The 11,219-nt window shown below is 40.0% G+C and overlaps 1 protein-coding gene across 1 annotated transcript in view; it reads left to right on the plus strand.

Annotated features, from left to right (window-relative positions):
* Window positions 1-11,219, plus strand: part of CDR2 (cerebellar degeneration-related protein 2, 62kDa) — a 36,737-nt gene that overhangs the window by 629 nt on the left and 24,889 nt on the right. The window contains exon 2 of the mRNA XM_006892640.1: window positions 9,910-10,022. Coding sequence (XP_006892702.1) covers window positions 9,910-10,022 — 113 coding nt within the window. The remainder of the gene's footprint in view (window positions 1-9,909; window positions 10,023-11,219) is intronic.

Here is an 11,219-nt window from a genome sequence, read left to right on the forward strand (position 1 = left end):
TGTCCGCTGCTGCGGCCAGTTCGCGCTGCTGCTTTGCGGCCGGAACAGGGCCAAGTCCGCAGACCAGCGCTGGTGTCATCCACGCGCAAACTCTTGCTGGCGAGTAACTTTTGTGTAACCCCCCATTTTCAGGCGAGGCAGACTGAGGCCTAAAGGGTTAAGTGACTCGCCTAAATGAAGTGCAGGGACGAGCAGTTTGGAACTCACGCACTCGAGATAAGAAGTGACAGCGCTGCCAAAGCTTATCTTCCTCATCCCAACCCAACCTGTTTACAAGTTGGGGTTGCTTTTTGGTTTGGTGGTGTGTTGTGTTTTGGTTTTTTTTTTTTTTCTCCTGTTGGGTGCTAATATGTTTTTTAAAAGATGCATACCTCACCAGGTGCCAGTCACCTTTCAAAACACAGTCCTGTTTGGCCTCCCTTGGCTTTCTTGCTGATTCGCCTCCATAGAGCAGTCTTAACTCAGAGCTCAGTTTGGAGCCCTTTGGCTCCTTTTTTTTCCTTCTCATTTTACTTAAGAAGCTGTCACTTGGGGGAACACTTTTGTGTGTGGAGCACAGGGAAACCCTTCCATATCCCTCACCTAATCCTCTCACCACCCGCTCTGGAGGGAGAAGTACACACTGTTGTCTGAAGGGCTAGGGTTTGGTTTCCAACTCCTGACCAAGCATTCTTAACCTCTGGGTACTTAGTGATCCTCAGGCGTTTCCCCTCCGCATTTTCTGTTTCTCCAATTAAGTGTGCACACCCCTTTATCTTTCCCAGCTCTAAACTTGCAGTGAAAACATCCCATTTAGCCCATATTGAATAATCGCGATGATTGTTCATGATAACCATTGAACTTGGGGCAGGAAGAACAAGTAGAATGTGTATTTGAATGGCTCATGCCAAAAGAGGGTAAAACAAGAACTTCAGTTTGGGGAGTGTGACTGCTGGAATCAAAGTGCAGTGAAAAGTCCAGAAAGCAAAATAGTTTGGTATTTCTTGTACAGTCCAAGCTATATATGGTGGTTGCATTGTGATAGTTGCCATCCTGTTTTCTGTCCACCAGACAGATGTGTCTTCTTGTTGTTGTTTTTAGGTGCCATTAATTTCTTTCTTTTTTAAAATTATTATTATTAATTTCAATGAAAATTTACAGAGACTTTGGATTTCCATTCATTCATTGTTGCACTTTTCTCCCCTCCAAAACCCCCCCCTCCCAGTATGCTACCCTCTTGGAAAAGTAAAAGAAAAAAATCTTTCTTTGTTTTACAACTCCTCTCCCCAGGTCCTCTCCACTATGCAGCCTTCGCTCTGGACTCCTGTCATGACAAAAATACCTAATCATATATCCCTTTTATACAGTTTTCCCCCTCATCTGTTTCAATGCAGTATATATTATTTATCCCATCTTTCTCAGTCTCCCCCCCAACCCCAATGTCAGTCCTGTTTTACAACAATGGCACCATGCAGTATTTGTCCTTTTGTGACTGAGATACTTCACTCAGCATAATGTCCTCCATCAATTTGTTTCTGACTCAGTGGGTGACCCCATCTGCCACGCAACAGTCCTGCACTTTGCTCCTAGTCACCACTGACCTTGTACCTGTAGTTCCATCTCTTTGAGGTTCTGGCTGCCCCCCCCCCCCCCTTTTTCACTGATACTCTGCTTTGCCAACAAGCATGGTGTCTTGCTCCAGGGACTGGTCCCTTTTGAGAACATGCCCAGAGTATTTAAGACAAAGTTTCCCCATCCTCTCTTTTGAAGAGCTTTGTGGTTGTACTCCTCTCAAGACAGATTTGTTTATTCTTCTGGCAGTCCACAGCATGTTCAGTATTCTTCACAACATCATAATTCAAAGGCATTAATTCTCCTTCAGCCTTCATTGTCCAGCATTCACATGCATATGAGGCCATTGAAAATATCATGGCAAGCCTTAGACTTCAGAGTGACATCTTTGCTTTTTAACACTTTAAAGAGGTCTTTAAAGATTTGTTTTACATTTTAACAAACCCTGTTTTCATACTTCTTTCTTAAGATTGATGGCTTAGTTTGGTACCTTTCTCCAGGGTTAGTGAGGCAAGCATCCTCTGTGCAATTGCAACATTTCCCTATAATAAATTAGGGGTTTGTATAATCAAAGGTAAATATTTTTCTTTCCTATGTTTAAGAAGCCTGAATATATCTGTAAGGCAGAGAGGACAAAGACCAGGTCAGTTCATATTTAAAATCCGCAGTATCTGGCATAATATATGGCAAAGAGTGTTGTTATTGTTGTTGTTGTTAACATACTATCCAGTTGAATTGACCCAGCAGTGGGTTTTCAGAGGCTTGAAATCTCACAGGAGGAGATCGTCTTTCTTGGCACAAAGTAGAAACTTGATTAATTTATTGAACTGGGGGGGAACATCCTCACAGGATCATGGATTTTGTAGTTCTTTCCCAGCAAGCTCCTTTGTCCACACTGCACTTTCCTGCTGTGGGAGATTATTAGGAACAACCGATTACAATATTTCAGACTGTCAAGAAGCAGGTGCAACATATTGGAGTTGTCTGTGGAATTCTCCTTAACTTCTTTGCTCAGAAGTGAAGTTGTCAGATATTCAAATTCAGGAGAATATTAAAGGACACAGTCTAAACTTCCTCAGTGCCAGTTTGCATTTGGAATTTGTTCTGTGTTTTTCTAAGGGCTTTTATATTCATTATCCTAGTGTACTTTGACATAAACCTGTGAGCTACATGAGGAATAAACAAAAACCCAGCTGCAGTCAACTCAGTTCTGATTCATAGTGACCCTCCTTTGGGTTTCAGAGGTTGTTGGAGCAGTTTGTGGATTCAAACCCCTGACCTTTCATTTAATAGCCAGACAGTTTTACATACAATGCTACCAGGACTCCTTATATGGAAAATAGAAGATGTATAGTTCTAACAACAGTAAGAGAATAAAGGCTACAGTATGAATAAAAGGATATCTTTATCCAAACTTTGCAAAATTATATGTTAAAGAATTTCTAAAAACTTGGAAAATGTGTTCATTACACACACACACGTTACCTACTTTGTGCCAGGCATTGGGACCAGAGTTAAGATAGGATGAGTGAGATTCCTACTCTCAAGGAGTCACTAGAGAATTCTGAAGAGAGCTTTGGAAGCCTAGCAGTAAAGAGTTGTGCTGCCAGCCCAGTGACATGCTGTTCTAATCCACCAGCTGCTCAGCAGGGAAAAGATGGGAAATCTGTGTGATTTACAGCCTTTGAAAACGTGCTGGAGGGTCAACTGAATCGATTTCAACTCAACCATATATAACAACATCAGTAGATAAGTGTGAAGATGCTGTCTGTGGTTTATATTCACTAGATACCTGGCACATGTAAAGTCTTTATAGATATTTACTGCTAAGTTTGTGAGGGGGAAACTCTGGTGGCCTAGTGGTAAAGAATTTCATTGCCAATCCAGAGGCACAAAATTCGAATCCACCAGCTGCTCCACAGGAGAAAAACGGGCAGTCTCCTCCTGTGCAGTTTTACAGCCTCTGAAAGCCTGCTTGGAGGGTCAGCTATGAGTCAGTAACGACTCAAGGATACACGAAAACCCACTGCAGTCAACTCACTTCTGATTCATAGTGATCTTTCTTTGGCTTGGTGAGCAGATCTGTCCTGTTAGATTGACTAAGCCAAATCTAGTAGGATTTTATCTCTGTTCACTTACTTTTCAGAGTAAAGTTTCTTTGGAGAGAATAGCTTAAAACAGCTTTTCAAGGCTTTGTTCTTAAAGTATAAACTAAGAAATAATTTTCCTCAAACGATGTAAGCCATTATTTAAATAGGTACACTCTATATCAATGTTTGTTGCGATAGTTCTTTTAACATTGGTGAAAAATGTTTAACCTCTGTAGACTGGTCTACTATTCATACCTTGTAGGCAATATGTGAAGCTGTGTAGGCAGAAGGAGAAGAGTCTTTGCTTTGAGAAAACCCTTTGATGAAGAGACTGTCTTTTGTCAGAGGGCTAAATTGACACAGTAAGACACTGACAGTAATCTCTGTGGATAAGATCCTTTCTGGGACAGCAGGAGCTTTCTGTGCAGGTAATGCTGGCTCTGGCTTTGAAATGTGCCCCTGCGAGCAAGGCAGAAAGACTTGAGAGACAATTTTCTTTTAGAACCAGCTGCTATTATAATTGTTGTATAGTGAGCAGTGCAAGCTTAGAATAAGGATTCCGGTTTCCACTGTATGGCCCGCCAAATGAAATTAGAGCTTAAAGGAATCTTAAGATTTCTGTGTCTTTTTAAGATGATGACAACTGAAGGGCGGGAAAAATGTTTTTTTCAACTTCTTTGCTGAATCACTGTTTGGTGGATCGTTCAGATGGACATTTTCCCCCCCCTTGATGTTTATATTCAGAGTTGGTGAGGACTTTTTTTCTCCTTCTCCAATTATAGTAACGTTGGCAACAGGAGTAGCATAGAAACATCACCAAATGACGCATTTGATTTTGTAATAGGGAAAGCTTTCAGCCTTATTATTACTGAATCACTACTGCTACAGATGCTGGGAAATAGCTTGTCCTCATATATTCTGAAGAGAGTTTAGTAAGATGGGAATCATAAAAGCAGTGGACTTTAAAAGTTTGAAAATTTTAGACGGATTTTTTAAAAAAAAAACTTTACTGGTCGTGCTAATGTTTTTGCATAAAGTAAGGTCTAAGTTGAGTATCTATTTAAAGCTAACAGTCTTACATTGTTAATTCAGGATATTATCACTTGCTTAGGTGGATTAGTAAAAAGAGATCTTGTTAAATGTTAAACTTGAAAGTATTGATACATTACAACTCCAAACTCACTGATACATCCTCCACTGCTGCCTAGGTTAGTTCAGTAGGACTTAAAAAAGACAACCTCTTAATTAGAATCTTTATTGTGAAATAGAGATGAACAGGTGTGCAAAACTTCATAACTATATTGCTTTCTCCTCTTTGTTGCCTTAATTAAAAATGTCGCTAAAAAGGATATTCAATATTCCCCCATTCTCTGCTCTAATTATTTAGAAAACCTTCTCAGGCATATTGCCAACTTTGAGCTCCTTTTAGTTGTGGAAGCCAGATGCTTCACAACAGGAAAAGAGGTTTTTTAAAAGAAGCCCTATAAAAGGACCCTAGTCTTTAAACCAACAGATGAAGTAATATCCTATTATACAGTGTGACTTCACAGGTGCTTTCTTGTAGTTGAGACTTATCTTGCTAAAATTCTATCCTAAACATCTTATAAAATATTTAGGCGATGATGAGACGTCAGGTTACTGTGCCAGGCTGAGGCTTTGTTTAACTGGAAAGAGAAGGGCTAAGATAAGGACGAGTCTCAAATTCTTTACTGTTAGTTATTTACAAAGAGTGCTAAGCACGGCATTTCTGTCTGTAGGACTAGAAGGGATACTCTGGCGGCATATTAAGCAAGATAAGTAGTTTCATAACTGAATAGAAGTGCTTGATGGTCCCCAGTTAGTCCAAATTCTGGAAGAGGTTTCCGTTCAGGTTTGATTACGAGTTAAGAGCCTCTCTGGTAAGCTGGTTGTCCATCCCAGTGAGGTTATTCACCACGTTACAACAGCCTGGAGGAAAGATTTCATGAGTGCATAGGTGATGTTTACCTTTAGTACAGTGTGATGGTTTCTCTGTGGGTCTCTGTATACACGTTACACACCTGTGAGTGCAGAAATAATCATTTCTGGTACATCTTTAGCCATACATAGTTCCTTTTTCACTTGGCAAAGATAACATATTAACTTGCCCCAGGATATTGTGCACTTTGAGTGCCAGAGCTGGCAGTAAAACCCCAGATATCTCTTCTGTAGTCGCTCATTACCACGTGTGAGAAACAGTGGAACAGATTAAGAGTCTCAGCTTGGGGAGACTTTGGACTCCTGACCTGTAGCAAAGAAGTGTGGCGATTCCTTTTGCTGGACTTCTGTGTGGATGTGGATAATAGCACAGAGACTGATAAGTCTGAGAGTTACAAAGTGATGACTGGGGAGTTTCTGTCTCATCTGTGACTCACCGTGTAGATTTGATCAGCTCATTTAACATCTTTGTACTTGAGGTTTTCTCATCTGGAAAACTGGGTTAAATACCTCGTGAAGATAGAAAGATTAAAATACCCACTGGTGTTGTGCTGATTTCCCACTCACTGCAACCCTATAAAAAGAGCCGAGCTGCCCTGCCAGGTTTTGAAGGCTGTAATTGTTGTGGAGGCAGATGGCTACATCTTCGGCCTGTGGGCTCACACCACCCACCTTCGGTTAGCAGCCAAGTCCCGAGGTACGACGGCTCCTTAATAAAAAAATTTAAATGCTTTGGGCAAATTGTAAAGATGCTATGTCATGAGAATATAAGATGTTATTTCAGACTTGTTATCTGAAATCTTAATGTATGATACTAATAGACATTGTTAATATTTAAATAAAGAGAGAATGTATTTTAACACCTACTTTACCAGCAGTGTAGTATTTTATTTAAAACAGGTGTAAATGTTTTAAAATGAGCTGGAGTGGTTCATGATTGGGTGGGTTTTTTCCTCATTTTTCCTAATGAGGGAGAACTAACCAAGTAGAATTATGCCCTTTACTTTTCTGTTACTGCTTATTCTAAGCTAACTTTTAATATCAGAAAGAACAGGTACCGCTAAAAGGTTTTAAAATCATGTAGTGGAATGTTTCCTGTTTTCATAATGAATATTGTAGTCACATTAGCTGAAATGGCTTTCTACCTACCTAGAAGATAAATTTTCTTTACCTGATGTCTGCCTACTTCTCTAACTTAATCTCATACCATTTCCCCCCCTTGAGTCTTACCACACTGGCTTTCAGTCAAGTTGTACAATGGGCCAACTTGTTTCCTATCACAGATCCTTTGTCTGGCTCTTTGTATTTTGTTACCTGAAAGTTTCCTTCTGAAGAAGGTTCCTTGTTCATTAGCCAGTTTTATTAATGTATTAGTGGGCTCTACATTTATTAACTAATGTTGTTTTCTGTTGCCTTTCTTCTCATACTTGACATGCAATTAGGCAAATCCTTTAGCTCTACTTTGAAGACAGAATACTACTCCTTTTCTTCTTCATCTCCACCTTTTATCTCTTTCTCCTTGGTTCAAGCCAGCATCATTTTCTCAGCCATGATTGCAGTGTGATCATGTCATAAGCCTAGACTAGATTCTCTTTCATTGAGAGTGAAGCCAAAATTGTCATGTCCCTTGTCTCTGACTTGGCTCCTGTGACTTCTCCCTCTGCCTGGACGTGCTTCCTTCCTGGGATCTTTGCCTTTGTTTTGCCCTTCGTCTGGAGTGCTTTTCTCTGGGTAGATCAACTTTAGGTCATTCATTTGGGGTTGGGTTTTTTTTAAAACCCTTATTACATAATCTTACATTTTAACCTCCAACATCCACACTCTTCCTGCCCTCCTTTCTTGCCATTTTTTCCTCTTTATCACTTATTATTGAGATATTACATATAGAATAAACTCCATGAGAGCAAGGAATTGTTTTTATCTCCATTGTTTATTATATCCCCAGTACCTAGAATATTGTCTGGGATTGTTAGATATGTGCATGTACATAGGAATAATTACTGCTTATCATAATTTAAGTTTATTTACTGTCTGGCTTTGTAATTAATCCATAAGTGTCAGGAGAACAGGAGCCTCCTCCATTTTATTCATCATTAAATAGCTAGAGCCTGCCACTGTCCTAACAATAAATTATTGTGAATTGTTTAATACCAATAATGCTTTGCTTTTGTATTGCAGTTTAGTTTATAAATTACTTTCTTATGCATTTTTTTATGATTTTTATGTTATTTCATATGATGCTCACAATTGTATACTAATATCCTCTCTCTAGACTGAATACTATGGGTAGAGAGACTTTTGAAATGACTAGTTTGAAAATGTTATCCTGGTCATCATAACCTGTACATCAGAGCACCTCTTCATGACACGTGCTATTCAGAGAACTGTCTCAGTTACCTGTGTTAGTGTTCCACCCTTCTGTCAGATGGCGTGCAGTGGGGCTTTGCATATTACTGGGACACTACAAGGTGCACCAGTATCATCAAGGCCACCCCTGACGCTTTGGCAAGACTTCCCAACCAGGTAGAAAATCAGCCAGTGAAAACCCTGTGTGCCGTTGTTGTGTACCATAGAGTCAGAATTGACCCATAGCTGACCCTCCAGTAGGTTTTCAGAGGAATTTAATCACAAGAGAGGAGACTGCCCATCCTTCTTCTGCGGAGCAGCTGGTGGCCTTGAACTGCGTTCCTTCAGGATAGCAGTACAACTTGCCACGAGGCCACCAGAGCCCCCTTACTATAGCAGAGTGTTACTTGGTACAGTGCTGTAAATTGAGCCCTGCAGGTTAGAAGCCACTAAAAACACACGTTGGGAGTCTGCAGGAGTGGACTCAAGAATACTACCAACTGTGACAATACCACAGGACTGGACAGTGTTTTGTTCTGATGCACATGGATCACCACAAGCCAGAGCTCATTGGACAGCAGTCCACAATAACAGTGTTTGAACTAATGAATGTATTATTTAAATCTCATTTCTAGAATGGTGTATGATATACGTTAATTCTGTCTTTGTGATTACATGCCTCAGAAGAGAAAGAAATTGGGTTTAAAATAGAATTAGGATTTTGTGTTAAAGGGAATTATGAGCCATTGACATGTTATTGCTTCAAAAATTGTGTTGCTGCTTTGCTTATCTGGTTTGCTTAGAAGAGGAGAAGAATGCATGGTGTGGACTTGGATATGCTCTTAGGATTGATGTATTTTTTCTTTTCTCAACTTAATTGTTTTTAAAAACATTTTTTTCAACTTACAAGGTTTCTTAGGAGTCCAGGAACAGCAGTCTTTGTTTCGACAGTTGCATGCTTAGCATCTGGGTTTACAGGAATTTTGCCAATAATTAGTTGCCATCAAGTCTGTGAAAAGGTCACCTAGGTTTTGGTTTAAAGAGTATACCCCCCAGAAAAGAATTTTTTGGGGTGGGAGAGAGCTAACTAATGGCCTCCGTTCATTTGACTTATTTAGACATCCAGGGGCAGTGGCTGTTGAGATATGAATAGATCCATCCCATTAGCAGATAATGTGCGACCTTAGAGGACAGTTGATGTACAGCTGCTGACCAGAAGGTTAGGCGTTAGAATCTGCTCACAGGGGCCTTGGAAGAAAGGCCTGGTGGTCTGTGTCCCCTAAAATCAGCCACTGGAAGACTATGGAGCTCAGTTCTGCTCTGGCACACGTGGGAACACGTGATGAGTGAGTCAGCACAGCAACTGGGCTCATGATCTAGAAGTCACAATGGTGTTGTCGTTGGGTGCCGTTGAGCCCACTCCGACTCATAGTGATGCTGTGAACAACAGATCTGAACCTTGCTCTGTCCTGAGCCATCCTCACCATCTCCGATACACTTCAGCACGTTGTTACAGTCACTGTGTCAGTCCACCTCACTGAGGGTCTTTCTCTCCTTTTCTGACTGTCCACCTTTCCCAGCCTAATTATTTTTCCAAAACTGGTCCCCAGTGACAACATACCTGACGTGAGATGTCTACCAACCTTGCTTCTGAGGAGCAATACTGATTGGTAATTCCTGATCGAATGAATCTATATCCACAAAGTAGATTCTGTTCTTCACATCTTATAAACAAGACTATGTAATAGAGTTATTTACTTGCTAAACTAGCCCCCTGTTTCCCTGAATTTTAAGCTAAACTTAGGTTTTCTTCTGTACCATTCCACTTCCCATTGTAACCTAAAGTAAACCTTATTTATCTTGGGTTTTGAGTCTTGGGTCTTGGCATTTTATTTTCAAGAACAGGTAGTATAAAATGTCGAAGTGAGCTTATTTATGGTACTCTACGACTTGATTGTTGTCCTAGATCTCCAGCTTGCTGCTGAGCTTGGGAAGACGTTACTGGATCGGAACACAGAGTTAGAAGAGTCTCTTCAGCAGATGTACACGACCAATAAGGAGCAACTACAGGAAATCGAGGTAATGAACTTGGCCAAGGAGGTGTGCTTTGAGCTATGACACGTTGCTGCTGTTGTACCAATTGCATGTTTCTAAAATGAGCACTTGCAAGTCTAAGCAACATTTACTTGCTAACACCACATTTTTGAGAATAAGAATCCCTGGGGAGGAGGGGGGGAGGGGATTATTGATTTCTACTTTGTGTAAGCTGTTTTAACACTTCAGTCTGCTAATATGAAAGCAATTTTCTTCTTCCCCCTTGGTGAAATGTACTAGAAGTAAATGGTCTGGTATATGGCAATGTGTGATGCAGCATGGAGCTGTGAATATTATACTGTTTCTCAGGTGTTTTCTTTTTAAAAGTATTATGCGATATATAAGAGCTGCAGGTAGATGTGAAGGATAATAGTAAATTCCCATGTCCCTACCAGCCAGCTAAGGAAGCAGAGCTCCCCGCATTTGTCTGTGGAAGCTCCTTGTGTTCCCAACCTAAAATGCACCTCCCTTCTCCCAGACACCAGTTATATTTGAATATGGGTTTAGATAAGGAGCAAAAATTATTTTTAAAACCTTAATTCTAATTCTATGAGAGATTTTAATTCCTCATACAAATTTTTTAAAAGGCAAAGAATTAGTCATAAAAATTAGTGTTTATTCCTGCTGTGTTTTTTTATTTGCATTTTAACAGGTTTTTCATTAAAATAGTACTTTTGATTAACAAACTAAACTGAAAAATTTTAGATTAAGGTTTTAGAATGGAAGATCCTAGCTTGTCAGTTTTTCCCTTCATGTAGCCCAGCTTTGAAGCCCATTTAACTGTAAAGATGATAATTGTGGTGACTGTCCCATCAGACTGTCTCTCTGTGAAAGTCACTCCTTCTCCAAAGAAAAGAAGAGAAAAACCAAAAAACCTCCATACTTAATTATAACTCATTCCCCCTCAGATTAGTACACTAGACCCAAGACGCTTAGGTCTGTGTTCTGAAAAAGGTAATGCCTTGAAGCAGTTTATCATTATCTATGCTTACTGAGCTCTGGTTCTATGCTGAACTGGTACTAGCAAGTAAAAAAAAAGTAGTTCTTGAAAGAAGTTTTAAGTGTCTTTTAAAAATTTTTATTTTATACGGATTTGTTTACAGACTTTGAATACATTGTTTTTCACAAAATATCCTTCCCATTTCCTTTACCACCCCCCCACCCACCCATCATCACCCCTCT

The sequence above is a fragment of the Elephantulus edwardii genome, unplaced genomic scaffold (genome assembly GCF_000299155.1).
Source record: "Elephantulus edwardii isolate Elephantulus edwardi_28Jun2011 unplaced genomic scaffold, EleEdw1.0 scaffold00117, whole genome shotgun sequence".
NCBI lineage: Eukaryota > Metazoa > Chordata > Mammalia > Macroscelidea > Macroscelididae > Elephantulus > Elephantulus edwardii.